Raw genomic sequence first — 27,908 nt, 5'->3', positions numbered from 1 at the left:
CTAACAACCAGGGCAAATCTTTAAAAGCAGCAAGGAAGGAAGGGTGTCTTAAAATGTTATTGATTAGATCCTTCCATACTTTAAAAAAGTTTCAAACACATCCTCTAAGCAAGAATCTGATATTTTCCAATTTCAGATAGTATAGGACATCAGTTAACCACTGACTAAAAAGAGGTGGGGCAGGATTCTTAGAGTTGAGCAAGACAAGTCTACATTCTAGGTGAGAGTTAGAGACAATTACAGTTTTTTGTCTTTCTCCACTTTAAGCCCACCCAGGAAAACATCAAACACTGCTGTTAATGGGATAGTAGTGATTGTGACACCAAGGCTGTCCGATAGGCATGCAAAGATTTTTGTTCAGAATGATGTTAATTTGGTGCACGCCCAAAACATATGGCCCAATGAGGCTGGAGCTTGATTGCAGCTTTTGAATTTCCATTGTCACCATCTCTATAAAACAGGATTTACATTTGGATTTGTCTAGACTCTGGACCAGAAATGACAGAGCATGTCCTCTCTTGATTTATGATACTTAATGCATTTCAAGTCTATTATCGAAGGACTTAGAATGTCAAGATAAAGTCTGAGAAAGAACAATGACACTACATCATCACATTTTAAGCTAAGGTTGAAGTCATTAGCTGTGTGCTTTGTAGAGTGGGACACATGCTGCCTGAAAAATAGATTCTTTTACCTTTATCTCATGGTCTAATGTTGGCTCAAAGACACAGCTACACACGCTTCAAAACAGACAGTGGACTGCAAAACTACAAGAAAATACCGCTCAAGAGGAATTTCAATGCTTCAAGCAATAAATCGATGAAGGCACACCACTAACATTATTAAACATCAGACTCTAAACCAAAGGAACAAGGCAAATTTCTTTTACTCAGGATCTGTATGCCCAGCTAAGCTGTAGTGGAAGAGTTCAAAGGCTGGATTACTCAGTTACTTCCCATAGAGACAAGTAGAACACCAGTGTCAAAGTTGCCCTTCTTATCATTTAAAAATGATTTACATTTCCCCATTAAAGGATGCAGTACTATATGTGCCCCTTCTCCACAGTCTTTACCTCAGTTAACAGAAACTCTGACAATGTCTAGGCCTTCAGTTCTAGTCTAGTTTTCTTGTTTCTCTCTAGATTTTTACGAGCTCTGTGGCTAGTATTGTGTCTCAAATTCCCAGTATAAGTTAAAATATTTTTATACAATATAACCTAAATCTGTAAAAATATAGCAAAATATATTAGATACATGTGTGCATAATTATTTAAAGTACACAACCCAGTGACATGCTAATTATTAATTATGGGAAACAATTACTGTTTGCACACTTCAAGAAATGATGTGTATGCAAGCTATGGCACAGGCGGACATATCCCAAAGCATTAGCCAAGTTCTTTATAAAGCTGCTGCACATTAATTTGTGGGAGTGACACTGATGGGTTGCGTGTGTGCTTGAGATGATTTCAACACTGGCATTTCAGTATGACAAATGTAAACTGGGTGCCCAAAAAAAATCTATGTGCTTAACAATGCACAGCCAATGCTTATGTACTCTGGGAGGAAATCTCATTTCAAAGGTTAAGGTCAACAATTTCTGGAATGCATTTCCCAAGCAGAGGAAGCACTGGGAGTCTACAGACACTAAATAATGATAACAAGCAACTTATAATGGACAGTGTGTGGCTTGTAGATGGGGAGGAAATGTGAGGATTTGATTCTGCCCAAGGAAAGACAGATGATCAATGCAATTTCAGGGAACTGTTTCTATAATGACAACTAAATATTCTCATTATGCAAATTATGTAAAATTAACATGCAGATGACACCCTACCAGGTGGATCAACAGCTTCTTTGAAGACTTATATCAATAAACCAGGACTTAACCATAGACACTTGAAATAAGTTACTAAGTAGTGTGGTAGACTTTAGGGACTTTCAAAACTCGACTAGATGTTTTTTTTAGAAAGAATTAAGTGGATAGGACTGGCAAGCTTTGTTGGGCTAAATGGCCTATTCTGGTCTAGATTGTTCTAATGTTCAAACATTAACCAGAAATTGATAGATTCAAATCAGGTTAAGTATAGTAAAACGTAAATAAATTTAAGATTTAGTGTGCTTTCAGAAGTAAAATGTTATAATAATGATATGTATCATCTACATACAAATACAAGGAGGGGATTGACTGGCTGGAGGGATTTTATTAGGGGCAAGGGCACCACCAAGATGGCACAGATTATGGGTAGTTCCATGCAGGACCTCTAGAAAACAGTATCAAGCCGGTAATAAGAAAAACACTGCAGATGCCTGGAAGCAAATTAGGGAGGAACATCAGCATATTAGCTGCAGAGCTGCTAGCAGACAAACTAGATGTGCTTGACCGTATCCTTGAAAAGAGAATGAGATCAAGAAGTAAACGACAAATAGACAACACCTGCTGACCACTACAATGCACGTTGCCCTAAATGGCAATGTATATTAATTTGTGGTTCCTATGTTAACGTAAAAGGCTTGATAATTGTGTTGGAGGCATAATAGAAGGCTCAGGATTGCAGGGCCACTATAGGAAACTATGACCTGGTGCCCCTCAAGGAAGAATAAGGGTTTAATCTGACCTTAAAAGTGATTCTGGAGCTTAGCTGGAAATAAAATATGAGTATGGTTTAAAGAGTGCTCCCTGAAAGGGACCCTTTGAGGAGTAATGCAGTGGACAAGTGGCAAACCACTCCAGCAAGTAGATAAAAGTTTAAATCCTGTTAGTCAGGGGCAGCAGGTTTTGTCGTTTAGGCATTGTTTTTGTTTTTTTGTGTTTTGTGTTCTTCCTTCATCTCTCCCTTCCTGCAGTACATACATACAGTACATATATACATTATTAAACTCTCATAATTCAGTTCTGGAAAGTAAGGGACTAAAGCCTACGAGCACAATGAGAGGCAAATTTAGAATGACTTAATATCTTAGCACAAAACTTTGGGGATATGAGGGGAAAGTCAGAATAGATTGAAACAAAATTATATAGACACAGGAAGAATGTCTACAAAATAAATGACCAAGTATATCCATGAGTTAACCAATGTGCTATCGTGACACTCCCTCACTTTAATATTGTTGTCTAAGAAAGGTGGTGTTTTTGTAGTCAGCTTATAAAGTCATTTAAATACACTATCGATACTCATGCTTTTTTTCCTACTCTCCAAAAGAAATTACATGAGTCTTTTGTAGAATGTTTGTAATGTACTATTGTGTACCATTTCACTAGGCATTTATTTTCATGTTTTAATATTTCTTATATAACAAACTTTTGCATTATTTTTCTAACCGAGTAAGATTTTATGTTAACATAACAGCTAGTATTACATATATTTCTCTTTTATTATTTTCAACACATCTGTCATACCTCAACTTACACAGTTAACTAGCCACAAAGCAATTGTTTAAGAAAAGTTTAATTTTAGGAAGACAAATAAATGTTAAAGTAATGTTCCATAAAACCTTCAAGTGGCGAATGTCCCCCCTCCCTCCAGGGAAAAAGTTGGATATGTGATGGACACTTACATAAGCGAAAGCAGGTCAGTTTTGTGTCTGTTGCAGCCAGTCATGACAGAGTTCTTTGTCTACATGGGCCCTGTTTCTAATACAGAATCGTTATTTAAGGATAACTGAATAGACACCCTTTGATTGTGAATTTACAAAGCTGTCATACAAGAGACAAGAGAAAGGACGTTTACATTCCAATATTCACTTTTTCATTGTAGAATACTTACGTTTGTCTCTTTAATTGATTTTAACCTTACCATTTGACTGTATGTCTGTCTATCTATCTATCTATCTTTAATTGTCAGACTGTATAACTTTAGACTTTCTAAAAAAAGTGTAACCTACCCCTTCTTTGTTCTGCTTTGTGATAAACCTCTATTGTGTCACATAAATGCCATGTAGATTGCTGCATCATGCATCTGAACTATCACTGTGCTGTCCAGTATGGATGGGCCAGTTCTCAGATTCTACCTCCTTTTCCTAGTCAGGTTGTGGCTGATAGAAGCTGATCTAATCCAGAAACATGGCTGGAGTTACACATTCTTCCATGTATTGCTTACACTTACAGTCTGTATTGTTAATATATAACCTAACATTTTCAAACCAACTTTAAGAAATGTTGCAAGGGACTGGAAGCTATACCAGCAACATCTGGCTCAACACACAATCTAGCCTTGTACAGTGCCCACCTGTGCACAGACCCACGCAGAGCCAATTTAGAGTCAACCAATTCAGCTACAGTCATATAATCATCTTTAGGAATGTGGGAAGGAAACAGGATTATTCTGAATAAAAGGCAAATACAAAATTTCCACACGTATAGAAGCTAGGTGCAGAATTTGAACTCAGGATAGTGAATCCATAATGAGGCAGTGCTAGCCACTCAGTCACTATGCCACCCACCAGGTATTGTTGTCCACCTGAAATATATCCAAAGCAGACTACTGGGCACTCTTCAACTATAAATTTACAGATTTATGAATTTACATCAAGAGTCCGCTTATATCGTTAAACACATAGTGGAAAATGGTCATCAGGCTAGAGATTAAGTACTTTATGTGACCATGCAACCCGGGACATTCAAAAGTTAACCATCATAATGATTTACTAAGATTTGCCCTTTCCAGCTTTATGATGTTGATACATGATCCTCTCTTGCCATGGAAGGAGGTGGGTATCAGAAAAGTTTAGTGGCCTCTTAATTGGCAAGAGGCCACAATGCTCAAATGCTGACCTCATTTTTATTATTTTATATTTTATTTTATATCATGTGTTTGAATCATAAAAATGTGTTTGAGGAATAAATCACACTATTTATCAGGCACTAAAAAAACAAATTTAAATATAAAACAACTAGTCATTAAGCCCGTTACAATAATGGCCGCTAGAACAGTAGTCCATAAACATTAGTAGGAACAGTCTATATTAAATGGCAAGGGATATTTTACCTCTTTAATTTTTTTCCATAAAATGCCTGTAATTTTCTCTGACAGTAATACTGGCTTTACTGTCCGTAATATGCGTCCCTGCAACTGTTGTAATGTGTGCGAAAATAAATCTACTTTTAAAAGTCATCGTATTGTAATATCATGAAAAATCGTATGTTTAGGAAAAACCCCTTCAACGACTGACACTTTACACTTTACCGGGCCATGCTTCTTAATTGCAAATCTGACATCCTCAGAGTGAACGCTTGCACAACAACAAACACTAATCCCACCTCTTTGGGGAAGCTGGTCTCCGCGTCTCAGTACTCGATTGGATTTTTCGTGTTTTATGTTTTAGGTCTTACCTCATTTACTGAAATCCGATTGGATCGGCCCGCGCGATATTTTATAGCTCCTGCCCTCTCTGTCTTGTGTGACGCGTCAGGCAGCCTTTGAAGCATCGTACCATGCCCCGCGCATGCGCACTTCACCAGAAGACACACACACACGGACACTGGATGCACATAGGGGTTTTATTAAAGAGGATGAGTATAGAATGACATATATTACTACTTTCACTAAACCGAGTGTCTACAAGATATGCGCTGAGCACTACACACCCCTCTGACTCACATTAACCGCTTCTTCACAAGTGGAAAACAAGAGTTCTGAAGGAAATACATGGCAGGGTTAGGTGGTAAGTGGGCTTAATTTTATTTCTTAGGCTTGGATGGAACCTCCCTATTTCAAAATACTAACATAAGAGCAAGAATTACATTCATCATCACACCATATCCATCATGTTTTACTCTTTACTCAAATGGGCATTTGCACATCTTAAATGAGGACACTCTTACATTTTATCCATCTTTTTTGTTTTTTTGTTTGTTTTCTGTTTTTTTTACACACATGCCAATCAATAAGTTCTATTAGAGTTATGCTATCTCTTGGCACAGGAAACTGCCAGGTCAACTTTTCTGAAATCCTGGACCCGTATTTGTTGACACATGTAACTAAATCGGAATTATAAAAGCAGATCAGTGGGATAGCCTGCATGTGTGAAAGAGATTATTACCTGGTGCTTAATGAGTGCTGACCAAAAGCTACACACTGAGTCACTGGAATAGTGAGATGGTAGGCTTTAGTGTTTCATTACTGTATAGATCTTTCATATATACTTAATGCGATCTATTATGATGTATGATCTATGAGTAGCAGAGATTATAAAAAATAAGGTAGAGAAACTCATAATCAGCAATAGGAAAATATCAAACACTAAATAAGAAATACAGTATGCTAAAACTGAAAGGGAAAAAAAACTTGAAGATGAAAAAAAGTTCTAGCTTTTTTCTTAATTTTCTTAATTTATTTAAGCTTAAAGATCCTTCTGCTACTACAAGGAAGCTGGTGATATCATTGACAAAACCAACACTAAATATTCAAACAAATTATAAAAATACATGTGTCAGGCTGGTTAGTATGAGGGAACCAGTGATGACAGGTTGGAGCAGTTGTTGGAATTGCAAGGTTGCTAAAACAGCAGCTGAGTTTTAAAGGTGAGATGGTATCAAGCAAGAAGCCAATGGAATCTATTCTAGTAGAGAGATAAATGCAGTTGGTTTGGTTAGGTCACTTTGATGTCATTCTGCAGTAGCTGATCACAGCACAACCTGTGTTGGAAAAGAAGAACCACACTGGGCACTACTGGTGAACCAAATTTTTATGACTTTCTAATTAATATTTTTGTGATTACTGAAGTCATTTTACACATAACTGTTTCATATCACAGCTGTATTGCATTTTACCAGACTGCTTGCTTTAGAATTCAATATTTTTGAATTTTTGACTAAAGTAAAATTGAAAGAGTTAAAATTGGATTTATTGTTTTAGCATCAGATTTTTCTTTGAATGTAAATATTTCACAAAGGAGAACATTTTATGAAATCAATATAGAAAACCAATATTTTTCAAAGAGTTTTACAATCCTCACTTTTTTGTTCTTTATGGCCAACAAAAACTAAGTAACATCAACACTAATTTAAATTCTCCTCCAGCTTTTTACCAAGACATTCTCAAGGAGGCACAGTCATTTTAAGAAAAAAAGAGGGTAGCACGATGCTATATTCTGAAAAGTGAACATTTACCTAAGATATGTCAAACCTACTGAGAGATTTAAACAAAGCTCTGAATCAATTAAAAAGACACAAGCAAGTGCAAATTCAGATGTGTGTAATTTGAGAAGATAGCTTAATCTTATTAGAAATATCCACAGACATTAATCTGTTCTTACATTGGGACTAAAGAAATATCCCTGGAGATAAGACGAGTTTAGCTGGAATTGCTATTTTACACTTAACTCCCCTATTAAAGCTGCTCTTGGGGAGGACAGTTTAGTTACAGAATTTAGATGACGATTACTTTTTAGATGTCCTGTGCCCACAGGGTAATAACTCAGAGATAACCTACTTTTTCTAAGTTGTTCATTCTGCAGTTTTGCATTAACTTACCTCTTGATAGAGGTCACTGAGGTCCTCAAGGTGCGCCTGTCTGGCACACCCAGGGAATTCCTTCATGCAGCATGAGTCAGGGGGCCACTCCATCTCTGTCATTTCCAGCCAGTCTGTGAAGTATAAAACTCCACAGCACTTGAACTGAAAATATTAAAATAAGAGCTGTTGGTTACTCACAAAACACAGCTTGTACACTCTGGACAGCATTATTTTGATAAAAAGTAACCTTTTCAGATAAGGTACATAATAATAAATAAACTTTATGTAAATGTTAAGGGCACCAATTACAACAACTGCTGATTTCCTGTAGTACATGTGACTTTAGAGACGATTCTAACATGGCTGGCACGTTTGTTTAGATGTATTTACTGTAAGTTCCAGGCTTTATCTGTAGGGGCTCAAATGAACAGTAAGCATATGGAGCACTCTGTCACAAAAAATAATGGATGTCCAGTGGGTTCAAAAGCCTAAGACCTTCACTGATTCTTGATCGTACAGTGCCAGCTGAGTTATAATTATTCTGCTGTGTAAAATGAAAACAGGCAATATTTGTACACATGTCAGAGAATATAGTTATTTACGTGGCAAGTGGTTAAGTGTTTAGTGAAGTGAACATAATCATTTAGATGAAGATGAAGAGTTTGAAAATACACATATGGAAAAATGAATGAATGAAATTAATGTTTTCACTATTTATATTACACGTCACTGCACAGTTGCAGGCCTCAATAAATGGATTGATAGACATTAATAGAGAAACATTTTGCAACACACATTTCTGCTTACCTCCTTCTGAAAAAAGTTCCACGCATGTGTTAACCACTGGTAGCGGGGTAAGCCATAGCTGTGCATTCGAGACTTTAAACTAATCATATCAGACCTTTGTACAGGGACCTGTAAGTAATGAGCAAACAAAAATGATAGGTATTTTTGTTAGTTTATTTTGTGAAAATTAATTAAGAAAAACATTCTAAAAATAATAACACTGCTATGGTTTACAATGATACCCAGTTACTCACTTGTATTACTTATGATGTTATGTATTTTTTAATCCAGAAGGAACTATTTGTGTGTGACACTGAGCCTACATTTTGTTATCCCCTTAACCAGCTGTGTTTAAAAGTTTGGTGACACCTCTGTGCATCTTCCAAAAGAGGAAAAAAAATACCAATATATGTACATACTCTGCGGTGGGCTGGCGCCCTGCCCAGGGTTTGTTTCCTGCCTTGCCTTGGCTCCAGCAGACCCCCGTGACCCTGTAGTTAGGATATAGCGGGTTGGATAATGGATGGATGGATGGATGTACATACTGTACTATATACATATATATACAGTATATATATATACAGTATATATATATATATATATATATATATGTAGTGATATACCTACATATGCAGTATATAGATAGATAGATAGATAGATAGATAGATAGATAGATAGATAGATAGATAGATAGATAGATAGATAGATAGATAGATAGATAGATAGATAGATAGATCAGGATTTTATAGCTTAAAAGTCAAAGGAGGGATGACCAAAGGAAGTACAGTATGTAAAGAATTAACAAACTAACACTAGAAGTCAGTTTCTGACTATTTAGTGCAGATAGCTTCCCCACGTACATACAGTAACTCAAAATACCAAGCACAATATGGTTCTGTAAACCAACCCCTCATGATCACTTCTCTTTGCCTCTTTACTTGGTATGGATGTAAGCAGCTACAGGGAGTATCTTAAGAACGCTGTCTAGAATATTCAATGTTTGTTAAGATATCTTGAATGGAGCACACTGTAAAAATGTTTGAATTTTTTGATTGTGTTTTTGGGTCACACTCAAATTCACTACCTATTCTTTTTGTACTTTGCTTAGACATTTCCTCTGTATTTTTTGTTAATGTAGTAGTCTCCTGATAAACTCATTTTAAATTGCTATAAATAAAAGCATTTGCTAAATAAATCTTTAAAATGCACCATTTAATACACTCAGTTGTGGAAATCATAAATGCTCAATTTATATATAATCAGTGACATTATATTTTCTGGCACCTAAGAGCATAAAGAACTGTAGCTTCAAAAAAAAATATATACTGTATTAGTCACTGTACTTAACATGTTTCTCAAGTGAATTTGTCAGGGTTTCTAATGTGCATTACTGGTTGTATGAATCGTTGTCAGCTCCATCTTCTCTTTGATCATGTCACTTTTTACACATTTTTGTGATGACTGTGTTTTCAAGTGTCAGATTTGTTCGAGTTTCATGTGCATCTTTTAAGCCAAAGTTCACAAAGTCATAAGCACTTCATGCTTTACAAATGAACTATAAGAAAAAATAGTATAAATATAAAAAGACCAAAAATACAAATGTGCATGAAACAAGTGGACTTTTAACCTATATTCAAATATATTAGTAAATATTACTAAATATATGAGTAATCAAACTTTTTTTTATGACAGCCTAGTTTGTCATCCTGTCGGAAACTGACCCTGCCTAATCTAAGTGCCTAATAAACCAGAGAGTTGCATAATTTATTTTACTTTTTCTTTATCTGTCTTTTTCTCTTTTCAACAAAGCTCCTATTGCCTACTTATAATACTATACAACCCCAATCCAGAAAAAGTTGGAACATTATGAAAATTTCAAATTTAAAAAAAACAAAAATGCAGTGATTCTTAAATTTACTTTGGCTTTTTTCATTGCAGACAGTATGAACCCAAGATATTTTGTGTTTTGTCTGGTCAATTTCATTTCATTTGTTAACATACATCCATTCTTGCATTTCAGGGGCCTCATGTATAAACAGTGTGTACGTACAAAAATGTTGCGTATGCCTGTTTCCACGCTCACATCGCGATGTATAAAAACTAAACTTGGCACAAAGCCACACACATTTTCACGCCAGCTAAGTCCTTGGCGTTCTCTGCTCGGTATTCCAAACTGACGGCACCCAGTGTCAAAGCAGTGCTACTGTTCCTGTGTGGTTTCCCTTTCTTTTTTAGATCCACATCCCTGATGCGGCTTTATCATATACACTGAAATTAACCGCATATTGTTTATTAGTTTAAGGCATCTGATTGTAATTAACCTGTAACGATATAATAGTTCACGGAATGGCCAAACTATTCCAAATACCAGAATGCACCTTCTTCTTCTTCTTTCAGCTGCTCCCGTTAGGGGTTGCCACAGCGGATCATCTTTTTCCATATTACTCTCACTATACCATTCAGAGTATTTATATCACTGTATCTGAGTGTGGAATCACAGCTCTACAGCAGCTGATCAGAAAAAGAATTATCAGTATACAGCATCAAGCACACGCTGCCTCGGCCATGCTGTCTATTTGAACTGCTCCCATACAGCAAATGCTTCAGAGCCTTTCCTGTACAGACCTTGCGGTTCAGAAACAGTTTCATCCCAAGAACTATAAATGCACTCAATCAGTTCATCAAGTGCTCCTTGTAGAACGCTTTGTACTTATAAGTACAATTACCTCACTGTAAACTTGCGATACAGTTATAATATTGCACAACCTGAGCCACTTTACAAAGCGCGTATTTACATATGATGACGATATCATTTATACACATAAAATGTTAACATCATTTAAATAATCTATATTGTTAATAATTAAACATGTGAGGACACGGTGTCACAGCGCTAGCAAGGAGCTGGTGCCCCATTCATAGATTGTTCCTGCCTCGTGATGTATTCTTGCTGGGGCTGGCACGACACTGGAAGGATAGATGGATAGAATAATTAAACGTACTACGAAGATATTTCAATGTTCCTTAAAGGTTTTGAAGAATCGGCATTCTAAGCTTGCAGATGGCTTAATGTCTATTACAGAGCTGATTGTATGGTAATTGGGCACTTGGAGAAAGAAAAGGAAGGGCAGCAATTGAGGGTTAGTACATTTGAAAGAGACAGTACTGCTGCAATAAATTATTTCATCGAAGGTCGCGCACGGTGCAGCAAGCATCTTGCGTTAGAGAGGAACAATTTTCCGAAAAAGATTAATGTGATTAACATATTACTTGCTTTGTTTCTCTTGTGGTCAAAAGATTATGTACCGTTTGTAAAGGCATCATTTTTATTCAGCATATCATTAGGTGATTTAGAAATCTCAGCAATTAGTACTGGCATCCTTCTAATTTGCAATTTATTTTTTGTGAGGCATATTGAAAGATTTGTACCCTCAGCACAAACACTGAGGGTGCTTTTGTCTCTTTAAAATATCAGTTTGTGTAGAATCATAAGTCTTCACTAATTGACTAATATTAATGAGACAGTAGTAATAGTAGAGTGTAATGAATTAACTTCAAAAATATTAGAATCAGGGGTCCAAACTAACAATAGCTTCATATTTAAGCAAAGTCAAAAAGTCGTTATCAATAAAATAAATAGTTAATTATGACATACACATGACAATAAAATTGACTTGACTTGGGGTATGTTAACATCAGCTACTTTATTTAATTTTTTCTGAATTTTCCTTGGGCTCTTATCAAAAGTTGTAGTGGGGTTTTGAGCCTCAAGGAATCTATTTCTGACATTTTTTATTTGTATTCGATGAACTGTTTTTTTTTAATTATATTAAAAATTTTAGTAATCTCCTACAATGGCAGTTTGTTTTCCTCTGGGCACCAACATTTTGAGGAATTTTTGTTGATGGCTGCAGGCAAGGTCAACTGGAAGTGTGTAGCATGTGACATCATCGGGTCAAAGGTATAAAGGTCAGCGTTGCATAGTTCCCAGATGTCTGAGACCGTAGATAAAATTTGGTAAGACTTGTCAGTGAGGTTTTTTCTTTACTTGTTTTTCTAGACAATTCTGTTCGTGCTTTCCTGGCAAAGAATTTTGGTTTAGTGTTTGAATTTAGACATCACAAGTTATTGATCTTTTGGTATTGAACATGGACTGGCTTTTTGTCTATGTCTCATTGTTTTATTGCAAATTAAATCTGCCTTTACCTACAGGTGGCCGAACAAATTACCAGCAAAAAGAGGAATGCTGTCTAAAGTATAGGTACAGAAATCTACATAGGTCTGAAAAAATGATGATTCTTAATAAAATGTGGATTTTTTTCAGGAGGGACTGCAAAAAAGATTGATCTGGACCAGATCACAAAAAAGTGATGTTGTAATAATAACATCTAAGAATCAAACCAGGAATAAATCAAAACCAAAAGTATCAAATTAAACCATGAAGTGCAAATTGTGGCAAAAAAAGTTAATAAATTAAAAACTCTGAAACAAAAACAGAACAGCACACTGCAAAATCTTTTGAATAACAGAAACAACACAGACAATACACCTCTGATGTCCCACTATGCAACCTTCAGCTAGTATGTGGTAGCAACAGTGAGCTGTTTCCAACAAACAAAAAATTCAAAGTGTCAATGCCTGGGAAACAAAATAGTGACACAAAAAATCAATGAAAAAAGCAACAAAAAATTGTCAAATAATCCAAATCAATATGGAACTGAATAAAAAGGGCAAAAATGAAAAATACAACACTGCAAAATCCCCATTTTAGTTGCTGCAGTTACAATTGCTGACTTCATGCTGTAACTTAATCTAATTTTAACACATGATATATATCACCTGCCATTAAATACTTATTGAGAACTCATACTGAGATTTAATATAAACCTTCTAGCTAGTAATTCCTTATCATCTGAATTTGGAGAAAATACATTAACCAGAATTATTTTAGTTTTTAGTTTTCCTACCACAATAATATAGTGCCCTTAAGGGTCTCCAATTATCCTAGCAGCTATCAAGGTGATTGCTTTGTGATTCAGAATTTTTACTTTTGAACAATCTAAACTCTTTTTGACTGAAATTTATTTTTACTGTACTCTTTAAATGAACATAGGGAATTTAGATGTGGAAACATTTTTCCTCTCATAGTATGTTTAGGATTCAGACTTTAAATATTCAATCTTAAAACATAATATATAATATCTACAATACAATGGGTTCAACACTACAATCTCATTAGCAGGGAAGTTGATTGTATCTTACATGAGATGGATGGCAAGCAACCAAGTTTGCTTCTTGGCAGAGCTTTGTAGTGTGGGCCATTGGAACTTTCTGAGGGTCATCAGGTGGGCACCCTCCTTCCCAGATGTTTCAGTTGTTTAAGCCCACAACACCTCCAGGGTGCTTGACAGCAATCACAGCCATTCAACTCTATGTATCTCCTCTCTGCTGAGTGTTCTTTCCAGTATTCATTGCACGTCAGCTACAGCCACCTCAATGCTAACTCTGCTTATTTGGTAATGTTAGCCACAAGTTTGTTTAGACCATACTACTATATCTGGCCTGAGCATTGAGCTGCTAATCTCCTATGGGAGATTCACTCTCATTTCTCAATCAGCTGCTGATGCCAGGACTCCAGTGGCGGTTAATGTTGTGCTAGAGCTTGCTTTCGTCTAGTTTTGCAAATCTGATAAAGCAGGGCCCCTTTAGTTTGATGTTATTTCGACTCTTCTTCCTCTCTTCCTCTAGGCCCACTGCCACTTCAGCCAAGGATCTCATCATGCTTCCACCTAATCTTCCCATCCATAAGGTTTGACTGGCAAGTTAAAAGTGTGTGCTTGAGACTTGCTGGTCTTCTGCAAAGGGCACAACTTGGATTCTCAATCAGCCCCCACTAATATATCATGTTTATTTTTCTCAAATCATCTTTTGAAACAGAAAAAAAAACTTTTTAAGTTTTATTTTTTTTTTTCCAGCAAAATTCTGCTTTGTCCACAGCTAAAAAATGTCACAAAAAAACATTTAACAAAATCTCGCAATGACACGCTATTGAATAAGATGCTGTATAACTTGTTGTCTTTTCCTTCTTTCCCTCCCTAAACAAGGTTAAGATCAAACACTTCAGACACCCTGTTCTCTAACATGCTATGAAATATGGTATTTCTTTACTGTCTGGGCACTTTCACCTCCCACCCAGGGAAGCCAAATTACTGTAGCAAAACTGAGTGAAGGAGGTCTCTGCCCACCCAGGGACTCCAAATAAATGTAGAACAATGGTGTATGGATGTGGGAAAAATAATTGATTGATGTTAATCAATTAGTTAATTTATTATCCATTTTGACTTTGACAATGCTAGTAATTTGGTAAGGCACCACTTTATCTTCCTTACCTTTATCTGTAAGGAGATCTCCAGCTGTTAGACTTATATCAAATATATCAATTGTTTTAAGAAATAGAATAATTCAATTTATTGATAAACACAAGGATTATAGAAATATAACTGTATATATACAGTTATATATACACATATACTGTATATACACATATAAATACACACACATTTACAAAGAAAATAGGATGCAACACATACAAGACAGACAACCCATAACACAGAAGAGGCTAGCTATTTACTGGCAATTTAGAGTTCTAATTTATCTTGGCACAGATAAACAGTGTTACGATGCCAGGCTTCAAGGATGATGTCCGATGCTGTGTGGAATTAAGCAGGGTTGATGCAAGTTCAAGTGGAGGACTCTTCTTCTTTTGGAGTGCACTCTTTCTCTTTGTCTCCTGGTCCTTTGTCCATGGTGTGATGCTGCCTTCCTCAGATCACTGTTAGACTCTTTGCTGTTCCCTTCTTGAAGTAATGCAGCTTCTCAGTCTTGTCAGACAGGGCTTAGTCACTGAGCACAGAGCTTGGCTTGGTAGTGTGGATCCTAGAGCTAGTACAGGTTGTCCAACTCAAAGGCTCTATGGCTTCCAGGCCAAAGAAAATTTGTGAGCTTTTTAATCCACAGAGAGTGGATGGCTTCTCAACCCAAAGAGAGCAGCTCATCAGTTTTCAGTTCCTCAAAGAGAACGGAAGAGATGAATGCAGCTAGTTTTGAAGGAAAGTGTAACCTCTGGTGATTGGATCAAAGTTCCTTCCAGTTACATATCCAGCCCCTGTTTATTAGTGTGTAGTTTTGTTAATCACATCTAGTCATAGTTCAATTAGTGGTTACAAGCCTAAAATAAACGTCCTTTTGTGTGCTTTCTTGTCTTCAGGAGTCTCTGTAAAGGTGTCAATTCTGATGTGCACCTTTGTTATGAGATGAAGTATGGAGCTGACCAAAGGGTTGGCTTCAAGCTGCAGTTCATCCATTTATGCAGGAATGCAGAAGGGGTGGAATGTGATATAGCGGGTCCGCAGCTTGAAATGAAAGGTCAGTTTTTTAAATAATCCATTGGGCCGTGTCAGTCTTTGTGGGCATGATTGTGCAGCCATGGGGAGTTGATGAGGTAACTGGGGCGAGTCACACCTGCATGTGAGGGTGCGATCTTTCTCAATTGCTTCATTGGCTTCCTCTGGCGCGTGATTGAGCAGCTGCACCCACAGAGCTGTATAAGTATGGGCTTGCATAGGACGAGGAAAAAAGGGAGAAAGAGGACAAAAAAGAAAAAGGGATGAAAGGCTTAGAGAGTAAGAGTGCAGCATTGGGGCAGTGAAAGTGAGCAGACGAGCCAGCTAGCTTATGAGAGAGGTCAACATGGTCAGGGGTCCCGTGTGGAGCGAAGGATTGGCGCTCGAGGGACGGATTGCACCCACTGCATGTGAGGAGTGGGCTTGATCAAGGTGGAGTACTCCCTAGGGATCTGAGGGATGACTGCGTGTATGAGAAGGAAGACAGGAGGACAACCAACCCCGAGCAGTCTGGCAGACACCGGCGGAGGAAGCCAAGACGGGGGCCGGTAGTGTGAGGACCGCAGCGGCTGAAGTCTCTCGAGCTGAGGAAGCCTTGGGTGAGCTGGAAAGACTGGAAAGGAGTTGTGTTTAGCTGGTGTGGCCCCAATGACTGCTTCAGGTTTTTATTCTCATGTTTTAGTCTTGTTTTAAACATTTGGATTTTTTTTTAACTTATTTTATGGATTATTTATTTATGGAACTCTGATGCACTGCACTTTAGTTGGACACTATTGTTTGGATTTGTTTTATTGAATAAAAGTACTTGCACCTTTTGCACCATCCCCTTGCTCAGTTTGATTTGTCCCCATTAGAACAGCTTATCTCGTTACATTACCGACGGTGTTGGGTTTGAGGACTCCCAAATCTAGAAGAAGGAGTGTGAAGCAGGACTCGCACCTTCACATGGACACAGCTGAATTTCTGCATTGCTGTTAAATCTGCTGTCTTAACACGCCTTTTGTGCCACTAAAACCTCTAGCAAAATGTGTTATGCCCACTTTGTCCTAAAGCACAACAGCTGCTAAACTTCTGCTTGCCTCTAAAAGACCCCTAATCTAATTATGCTGACTGTTTACCTTTGATAGCCTGATTCTTCTCATGATGTCTAGATCTCAAATTAACAGAGCATTCAGTGACTATATTCACAACTGGGATTCTGCTAATTCTAGAGTTAAGTCTGTTATATGCAGACTTTTAATGCAGTCAATCCTTAGTCAAGTGCACTAGTGTGGTCAGTTGGTGCTACTGATGCTACTGTAGTATGATACAGGACATCAGATGAGGTGAAAGGGGTGAATGAGGGACACTATTTGGGTTTATTCTCATTTTGACATGTTGATTTCTTTTTGACTTTGTTAAATAAACAGTTAATCACAAAAAGAAAAAATAAAATATGGCATGGCCAAAACATACAGACAGTAGAGAATATAAGTTGCTTAAAATAACAATATATACAAATCATTACAAAAATTTCAAGTAAATCATCAAAAGATAAAAATAATCATGCAAACAATAAAGAGAAGCAACACAATGTGAAGAGAAGAAGGTAAACATGACAAAATAACATAATCTTGGTTTACTATTTTGAACCAAACTATTATACACCTCATTCAAAAAATTCTACTAATATCCACCCAGAACAATAAATTAAAGAAAAGACAACACTTAAAGAGAAAACAGAAAACTGAAGAGAAAATATTAATCTCTGTAACATGTAATAATATGCTATTTTCTTCAAATTTAATGATAGTCCTCAGAAAGCATTTACCAGGTAATTAATAAGCTAAGTAAAACCAAATAAATGTCCTTAGATTTCCACATTCCAAACCTTCCAAGAATGTCCTTTATTTTTGCTGTCTCTTACAAATTCCTTAATTTATCCTGAAGTGTTTTATATTCATTTTACATGGCAGTCATACTTTCATCTTTGGCATTTTATCATCTTCTCTTCACTCTGCAAGTTGTTAACGTGTTTTTTGCATCTTTGAGTTGAGACTCAAGCATTTTTATTTTAGTGTCACTTTAAAAAACATACAGTCTGGCATTTGTCTGGTATTTCACTTTATGTTTTATGTCCTGTTTGGTATCGGTTAACTCCTCTGTCATTCTTCAATTCATTTTTCTTATATCTATAACCATCTTAATTATCAGTTTAATTATGTCAGAAGAATGTTGTACATTGTCAACAATGCATTTTTAGTTTTTGAAGCTTTTGCTTCATTTTGATATGTTATTAATTTGTATTTCTTGTTGTTTTCAACTTTTATTGTCCTATAACCGCTACCTACACAGCCACATGGATGCTCCTGCTTGATCTGCCCACCTCTGCAGTTGTGTGAATGCAGCGTGGTCAGACAGTGCCTCGGCTAACCACAGAGCTAAGCACATTTACACACTTTCACACCCACTTAGAGCCATAGAGAAAACACAGGGTGCAATTATTTATTTAAAATCGACACTGCGCCACAGTTTCAAAGCAACAATTATCTTTGTTAAACTGTCATTATAGAAATGTATTTTATATGCTATGGCTTTACTTTAGATTGTTTAAATTACATAACTGAGCAGTGAACTGATGTCATAGTAAATATGTTCTTTAATAGTGGCGGTGTCTTGCTTGTTATGGAACCTTTCACTCATATTTTATTTTCTCGCTTTCATGCACATGGTCAACAACCCCTGAAGATTTCAAAATGTTACATTTCTTTAATTACAGGTCAAAACTCAAGTTATGTTATATATAAATTATATAATGTATATATAAATGAACACGTTATACCTTATTTATATCTTATTATTACTTATTTGGATCTTTTAACGCAGTGACTGAAAGTGAATTGGCCAACAAGTAGAGTGGGCAGATAATGGGCTGGCTGTCAACACTGTCAACTTCCCTTTAACAAGGAAAATATGTCTTTGTCAGTTTTTCTCAGAGTACTACAGTTTCTTCATACTTGAAAAAAATGGATGTTAACTTAATTGGTGTCTCTAAATTTGTCTAGCATGTGTGATTGAGTGTGGCTCTGCACTGAGTATTCCAACAGATGAGGAAACATTCACTCCAGTTTCAGCCAATTCTACTCTGCCTGTGACCTTGAAAAAACAGAAAGTATGTAGAGAAGATAGATGGATGAATAATTAAAAATAGTGTTTTATCAAACAAACAGGAGAGCAACTGCAATGAGTGAGTGGTTCAGTGTTTAATTTAATGAAAAGCAAATCAATTTCAGCAGCAGAGGCAATATTTTCCCAAGGGAGTTTACTCCCATTCCATAGAGAAAACATTACATAGTGCCTGAAAGAGTGCTGGCTTAGGGGAAATATTTTCAAATATTGACATTAAGCAGAATAAAAGTACCTTCAAATTATATCCTGAGTGATGAATGCATTCATAATAATTTCTCTATTTCCAAATATTGACAAATGCATCAAAAGATGGGTATTGCACCACACTTCATTAACAGTGCCTTTACCGGATCAAAAACAGTTTCTATCTATTGAACTGATGAATACATAATTAATAAGAATAAACATTTAAAAAAAATCATTCTGCAGCAAAGATATTCGATTGCAGTCAAACCAAGAAATAAATAATTATCATTTTAATGGAGAATGGGCACCCCATCCAGGGTTGTGTGCCTTCCTTGCATCCATTGCTGCTGGCATACGCTTCAGCTCCCCACCATCCTGAACTGGATTAACAGGTTAGAATACTCCAGATGAATGGACTTTAACTATTATTTTAAAAAGTAAGATTAAATTAGATTAGTTTAGAAACTTTATTGATCCCAAGGAGAAGGTTTTATTATAGCTAAAGGCTGCTAGAAAAAATTACCTCAAGTAACGCTCCCGAGCAGCAGTGTATTTGGGACAGTGTGTTGCTGAAGATTGCGGTATGACAGGTCTGCAGCTTGATAATCAGGAGCCCGTTTTTTAAAAAGTAAATGATTGATTGGCTGGCTTATTCTCTGCGGGTGTGCGTACTCATGCAACTGTAGGGAGTTTGTTGAGTGATTGGGGTGAGATACACCTGCACGTGAGGATGCAGTATGTTTTAATTGCTTCTTCAGCTTCTTGTGGTGCGAACAATTGAGACAAAGAATGACCCAGAGCAAAAAGAGGAGGACCGTGGGAAAAAAAGTCATCCGGAGAAAAAGAGAAAAGAAAAGAAAAGAGAGAATGATCCAGGAAAGGAGAACAAAGAGAGAAGATCAGAGATTAATGAGACAGAGAGACAGACAGGAGTGAGACTGAGCTGGTGTTTCGAGAGGGAAGCAGGCGGATGGGAATGGACCCCCAGAGAGAAGCAAATGGCCAGCGCACTGGATGGGGCTTGGGGATCACACCTGTTGAGAGACTAGGGAGCAGGAGTGATCATTACATTCAGGAGTGTCCTTTCGCCAGGTGGAGTTCTATAGCAGCGGTAAGTGCAGAGCAGAGCAGGACCTGGTGGCTCCCCGTGGTAGTCATGAATCGGGCAACAGGGACACAGACTAAAGGGTGTCTGCTTCTGTTGGTTGATATCTCTCCATGGTTAAGCCGGAGAGGCGTCAGTTTTAAAAGGGAGCACCAGGGACTGTATATTTTGAAGAACATTCTTGCCTGTGTTTTTAACCTCATGTTTAGGGAATATTTTCTTGCATTTAAGCTTCCACAGTTCACTTTAAAGGATTATTTATTTATGGAAGGACACACTGCATTATTATTTGTACACTGATTGATTTTGAATATTTAATAAAAGTACTAAAGCACTTTTTACACTCATGTGTTTGTCCTCATCCACTGACTCATCCAGTCATGACTATTGATGGTGTCGGGTTCAAGAGGCTCCCAAAGCCGAAGTGGAAGCATGGAGCTGACCCGAACTATCACAAAGATACTTCTCTGTTTAGACATTACGACACAGACACAGTGAGTGTGACTGTCTATGATGGCCAGTCTTTTATTAAGTGTTCCTTTTCAAATATTGCCTCCATAGAGTCAAGCTGACTCCAAGGACAGAGTTTTTTTTATAAATTTAAGAAATTTTCTGGCATCACCTGCACTAATGCAATTACTACAGCAGACCTTTCATTCTGCTACTACATTGCTCCACAGTCCTGGGTTATAACTGGATTTGAATACCATGTTCGGTCACTGTTTGTATGGAATTTACATATCATCGTCTTGGCTGTGTGAACATCTTCTTGGGTACTCCATTTCCCAATCACAGCCCAGAAATGTATGTGTTATATTGCCTTCTCTGGACTGGTCCAGACTGAGTAAGAGTGAATTTGTCAGGGAGTAAGCCCGGCTATGGACAAGTACTTCATCCTGGGTTGATTTCTGCCCTGTGCCCAATGCTTCTGGCACCAGCTCCAAGTCCTGTAACTCTAAAACATTGTAAACATCCATCCATTTTCCAACCCGCTGAATCCAAAACACAGGGTCACGGGGGTCTGCTGGAGCCAATCCCAGCCAACACAGGGCACAAGGCAGGAAACAATCCTGGGCAGGGTGCCCAACCCACCGCAGGACACACACAAACACACCCCACACACCAAGCACACACTAGGGCCAATTTAGAATCGCCAATCCACCTAACCAGCATGTCTTTGGAATGTGGGAGGAAAGCAGAGCACCCGGAGGAAACCCACGCAGACACGGGGAGAACATGCAAACTCCACGCAGGGAGGACCCTGGGAATCGAACCCAGGTCCCCAGATCTCCCAACTGCGAGGCAGCAGCGCTACCCCACTGCGCCACCGTGCCGCCCTATTGTAAACATGATTTGGAAAATGAATATATGAATGGAAGAATGTATGGATTGATTTATTGCTTCTCTCTATATATCCATCTATCTTTATTTTATATAACATGCTCACCTTCACAAAGAGCTTTACAAATCAAACAAGGACATGTGTTATGTGAAGAAAGATCCCTTTTTCTACATACTTTATATTTTATTAGCAACATAACTAGAATGGGTTAAGCAGGCATAAGAATGTTATTTGATTAAATGCAATCTGATTATCTGATTTTTGACTCTTATCTCTTGTTTTACGCATGTGAGAAGGTTGCATTGACTGAAAATATTAGACAACAACAGTTGTACCATCTCTACTTCCCCCACATGCTTTCATCCATAGCAACAATTCAAAACAAATGTGTGCTGAATATGCAGTGCAGAAAATTGAATCTAATTCTACAGTAACTGCTCAGTATATTTCAGTGTTTTTATTTTACAGTCTTTCAATAAATGTATTTTGTGATATATTTAATAACAAAATAACATTCATCATATGTAATTAAAACATAGGTATAAAATGAAGTTTGCTATCAACAATCTACAATGGCAGCCATGTGGCAGCATTCCCTTAACAGTCTCAATCCAACACTTTTTTATATGTTGCAGCTGCTACAAAAAGCATAGATGCACATCAAATAATTTACTTGATCCAAGGTTTTACACAATAAGAATGAAAAATATGATATTTTGAAATAAAAAAACAGAGACTCACCACATTATCTGGTTCGTAAGTCCAAACACCACTGGCCAATTCCACACAGAATATAACCAACAAACTCCCAAAATACTGTAAAATGATAAACAAGACATATAAAAAATTCAAACAAAGTCATATTTAAAATAATTGCATTTTCATTGTGCTAGGCCATATATTTTGGAATTCCCCTACATACAATTAAATTATTTTGGACAAACATTTTTTAACATTATCTCAGACTAAAGTGGATTTAAAAGCATTCCTAACACATAATGATGGTAGTTGGTTTAATGCAAGATTGCATACTACTAGTGTTTAGACTTATTTTGCTCAAAAGATAAAAAAGAAATAACTGGATATAAAAATACTTTGCTTTAATTGTGCCTTATTTGTAGAAACTGAAAATAAAGACTTGACTGTGAACAGTTCTTTTATTTTATCAATAAGCCTAACATAACATTCACAAACCGGCTTAATCCAATTCAGGGTCACAAGGGGTAGGAGTTTATTTCGAAAGCACTGGGAGAATGGCAGGAGTCTGAATCAATAATCATTTGGAAATAATTTCTTTTTTTTCATTTGAGTGAGACCTAAAAGTTCCCCTATTGATATGCTAAAAGCTGCAAACTAAGGACACTTTTCATTGGACAATACAGCAATATGAATGGTAAAACCACACAAATTGGGGAAAGGTTTTAACAAGGCCTCTTGAGGTCAATACTTTTACAAAGTACAACATTCTGTTACAAAAAGGGTTTTTTTCAGGCTATTAGCTACTTCTGGGTTCAAGAAATAAACGGATTCCCTGTTTAGATGAATAAGAAAAATGTGAAAATGAACTGTGCACCTTCCCCAAAAAATTCTAGTAAATCTCTATTTAGTCTGGTTAATCTCCCTTCATTATGCGAGCGAGACGGCTGATTTTTTAAAGATATATGTTTGTTTACATTTTTGGAAGATAACTGAGTTTTTATATTGCATTCTAACATTGGGACGGAAAAGAAAGTTATTTGGTAAAAAAAAAGTCTTATCACACTTTACTAACTTTGGTAGGCCCTGCAAGCAGATCCAGTAAATGCCTTCTACTTAATACCAAGATTTGTGTATTTTTCAGCACTGTAGCATCATTATTTTACACATTTATATTACTTTGTTATTTTGCTTTGAAACAAAATAAAGATAAACCTTAAAAGAAAAGGGCAGCATGGTGGTGCAGTGGTAGTGCTGCTGCCCCGCAGTAAGGAGACCTGGGAAGCGAACCCAGGTCCTCCCTGCGTGGAGTTTGCATGTTCTCCCCAAGTCTGCGTGGGTTTCCTCCGGGGCCTCCAGTTTCCTCCCACAGTCCAAAGACATGCAGATTAGGTGCATTGGCGATCCTAAATTGTCCTAGTGTGTGCTTGATGTGTATGTGTGTGTGTGTGTCCTGCAGTGGGCTGGTGCCCTGCCTGGGATTTGTTCCTGCCTTGCACCCTGTGTTGGCTGGGGTTGGCTCCATTAGAGTCCTGTGACCCTGTGTTAGGATATAGCGGGTTGGAAAATGACTGACTGACTTTAAAGAGAATCTGTAGAAAAAATGTTCAATACAATAAAATATGTTTAAAATATAGTAAAAATGGAAAATCAAATGATTATCAGGTTGATTCCCAAGTTACGCAAAGAATAACAAAAGCATGGCTTTTTAAAAATTAAATGCCAGTATTGTAAGATGAATGGTAAAGTAAAATATTTAGATTTTCATTTATAAATGAATAATAAATACATTATGTTGTCAATATATTAATGTATACAGTATATATTGATAGAAATGGCAAAAAACATTTCTTGCCATGGCACAATGGAAAACTGCTTATGGTTGTTGCTGAGGGGTTTTTTCTTTCACTTCCCAGCTCAAGGCCCTTAACCTGCAATTGCTCCGTCCTGAGTATGATGTTAATCTGCATCCAGCCCTGCATGTAGACTCTCCAGCCTTCAGGGAAAACTCTGGGGGTTGGTAGCAGAATTGGCACTCCAGCCACCATTAAAAAACCTTACACTGTTCCATTCCATCTGGACTAGTGTGGTGCTGAGGTGTTACCCATTGCATGGCTGCACTTGGGTCATATTCTGGGATCCTGAGTTGGTTTGTCTGCATCAGTGCATGCTCCTAACCTCTCCTCTCATTTCTCTCCAGCTCAATTACTGTTAGTGTGACATTTGCTTTGTCTCCCATTATTAAAGTGGGTTTTCTCAAAGTATTCTAGTTTTTTTCTCATCCCTAAAAACATGTGTTTGGGTGTCTTGCAGTTGACCGACAGCATCTACTCCAGAGTAGACTTCCATCTTGTGAAAGATGCAACAGGAATGGGCTCTAGCAATGAAAACATTGGCTTCAGAAAATGGATAGATAATTATTTTGAAGACTTTGCATTGAGGTGCTTTGTATATTAAGATAAAAATGAATGCCAAAGACAATTTGAGACCTATAATGAACATATGCCAAGTTTTACCACATAATAACCTAGCAAATAAAACAAGCCAAGGAGCTCAATTAATTATATTATAAAGTACTTGAAGCCTCAAAATGAGGTAATGGCTTCCACTAGATATGGGTGTAGGTCTGATTAGACTATTGTTTGGTAAAGTAGCTTTAGCTAGAAATGCAACTGACACTTTATCTGGGCAAATTAATAAGGGCTATTGTAACTTATGGGACAAACATTAAGCAAAACTACATGACAGCAATAGATTAGCAGAGTGACTTCTAACCTGATTTTATACTGCATGTCACCCTATAGAACTAAAGGTAAGACTGCAAAGTCCATGTTTGAACAAGGGAGATGATGCTGCAGGGGAGGATCAAGTGCCCTGCGGATGTCAATGAAAGTGGGAGGATATGAGAGTCTGTGGGTCTGTGCTGATGAAAAGGTAGTTGGGACTAGGGACAGATGGTTGACCGTGTTTGCTGGTGTCTCAGCCCTGCTACAAAACTCAGAGGGTGAGCAGCAGAGACGAGAAAAAAAGAAACACTCTGGGGCTTAACTTATTTAATTAGATCTACCGTATTTACTGTTTTTTTTTATCTCTCTCACCTTACCACTGTTGTTTTTTTTATTGAAGACTTTTTGAAGTACTGCACTTTATTTCTGGGCACTATTTATTGTACTTTGCACTTGCACCAATAACTGTTGTTGTGTCCTCATTCACCCTTCCATGCTCGGTAGTAACTATCAGTGTCTTTGGAGATGGATGATATTCATGGCTGCAGGGCAGGGCATCACACTATCCATCCATTCATTTTTGTAACCTGTTAATCCAGTGGAAGGACATTGCAAATCTCAAGCCTACCATAGCAAGCACAGGACACAAAGCTGTAACTATCCCTGGACAGGGTGCCAGTTCGTCACCAGGTGAACACACAGAGACACACATACACACTAATGCCAATTTAACAATGCTCATTCACCTAACCTGCATGCCTTTGGACTCTGTATACAAGGAGGAAACCCAAGCAGACATGGGGTGAACATACAAATTCCATGCTGGGAGCAGGTGGGATGTGAACTCCTGCCCCCTTGTTGCAAAGGCAATCTTCTATCACTGAATTTGTTGTTGATTTTAATTAAAATCACCTTCCAACCAACCAAGCCACCACATCCACAAATGTTATTTCCAAACAAAAAACATTTTCTCTTTCACTTTCAATCTAGTCATGTTGTAATCAAGAGAAGCACAGCTGCCACTCTTGACCACTCAATGGCCTGTTTTACATAAAAAAACAATACTCACACAATTAGCAAGTATGAAGGAGTTAAGTGTCAAAGGGTTCAAATGGCACTCTCTTCACTGTATACCTATAATTTGTCAACACCAATGGCAATCACTTTAAAGAAGACTGCACAAAGTACTAGCCATGTATGTGGTCTTTTGCCAAATCAATTAGGTATAAATATGAGAGTGTGATAAGGTGAGATGGCAAAAGATTGTAATTAAACACTGTTGCTGAACGCTAACTTATCAAAATGTTTCACATCTCTGATTAACCAAAGCTGTACAATAAAACACAAATCTAGGTGGCTACCCTAGTGATAATAGTGGAATATTTTGACATAAAACAGACACGTGAGGAATGTTAACACAATGTCCTTTTTGTTTTTAACTACACTCTTCATCTGGAAGATTGAAATGATTCATGTTCAAACCAGCCTCGTCCCAGTTAACTCAATGGCTGTAAATCTGGCAGGAGCACTGCCTATAGCATGTAAAGACTAGCAACTCAATAAAACAAACCTCACTCATATTATAACCAATGATGCAGCCAATATTACACCAGCTGTCAGACTTTTAGATTGGTCATGATTCAGTTGTTCTGGTCATAATTTAAACTTGTCAGTAAAGAACACTATCAGAAATCAGAGAATAAACACTTAAACTTGCAGAGTAACTGTGGCATATTTCTCTCAAAGTTGGCGAAAGAAAAAGGACTACCAAAAACCCCAAGATGAACTTTGTCTTCAAAGAATTTGTTAATTGTAACAATGAACATATTTTTAAGTTCTGCACAAAAATTCAGATTTTGTTTAATTAAAATTTATTGATACAGTAATGCGCGATTTTAATATTAACAAAAGGGTGCTTACTCATTGAAAACCAAAGCTAAAATCATTGAACATCTACTACAACATGCCAAATTCATCAGACGGGTTTTGGAAAATGACAAATGCTCGTATTCAACCCTTATTTGGCAAGGCATTAGTGTATGGGAGGAAGTTAAATGTGCCTTGAAGTTGCTAACTGTCTTTGTAAACAGTTTGTCTAGGGAGGATAATGGTGTGATGATGTCTCTTCTCCCTGTTCTTTACCATCTTAAAAATTAAATTTAGAAAAATTCTCCTCAGCTCAACTACCAATACAATTAATGAATATAAATATGTAACCTGCATTTTACATTATTGCTGTATTTACCTCAGCTGCATTTGAATTCACTATCCAACTACACAATCACATAATAAAACTGCCTATTATGATGCTTTTGCTCAGCAATATTCACGAGGGCATTTATTAAAATTAGCACCGTATACATAAGAGATATCCAACTAATACTAGCTGAATAACTGAGACAGTATAATATACTAGTTGAACTATCTGTGGTTGTCCAGGTGAAAAAGTGGAACAGTAAAAAAATAATTACCAATATATTACCAAACTTTATCACCTTTAAACATTTAGTATATAACCTTTGTCAATATTGGAATGCATCTATGCATACAAAATTGTGGATTTTTTCTTCTGGTGCAAAGAATCCCAATTTGTAGTAAATATGACCCCCAACTATGTTGGCCTGGGCCAAGACAAAAACAATGATGGAAATATTTTACTAACGAGGATACAAAATGTGATTGGTGGGAATCAAACCCAGATTTCTTAATTGAAAGGCAAGCATACTAATCATCAAACCACCATTAAATCTTTGAGGTGCTGTTTCTTGATAAGTCACACTGTAGCATTTCAGAGTTTGAAAGCATAGCTCTGTTGTTATATTTCAGCTAGGTTTCCTCCCCTAGCTTGGGTTCAAATGCCATTTTTATGTTTGTTTTATTCATTTCTGATACATTTGTTTATGTTACTGTTGTTGGCCATTTATTTTCTTTGTATCTATGTATATTCCTTCATGTTCCATGTGTATTGTGGGTAGTCCTCCAAGAGGTGGGACCACCTGCCCTTCTCCGTCAACGAACTGCCCTCAGTCCTATAAAGGTGA

General features: G+C 37.1%; 1 protein-coding gene across 1 annotated transcript in view; it reads right to left on the bottom strand.

The window, feature by feature from the left end:
- Positions 1 to 27,908, bottom strand: part of tspan12 (tetraspanin 12) — a 92,239-nt gene that overhangs the window by 31,561 nt on the left and 32,770 nt on the right. The window contains exons 4-6 of the mRNA XM_028813146.2: positions 22,187 to 22,261; positions 8,263 to 8,370; positions 7,474 to 7,617 (exon numbers count right to left, since the gene is read on the bottom strand). Of these exons, the coding sequence (XP_028668979.1) occupies positions 7,474 to 7,617; positions 8,263 to 8,370; positions 22,187 to 22,261 (327 nt within the window). The remainder of the gene's footprint in view (positions 1 to 7,473; positions 7,618 to 8,262; positions 8,371 to 22,186; positions 22,262 to 27,908) is intronic.

This window comes from Erpetoichthys calabaricus, chromosome 1 (genome assembly GCF_900747795.2).
Source record: "Erpetoichthys calabaricus chromosome 1, fErpCal1.3, whole genome shotgun sequence".
Lineage (NCBI taxonomy): Eukaryota > Metazoa > Chordata > Cladistia > Polypteriformes > Polypteridae > Erpetoichthys > Erpetoichthys calabaricus.
Note: the sequence above shows the minus strand (reverse complement) of the source record. Positions and strands in the feature narration are given on the sequence as shown.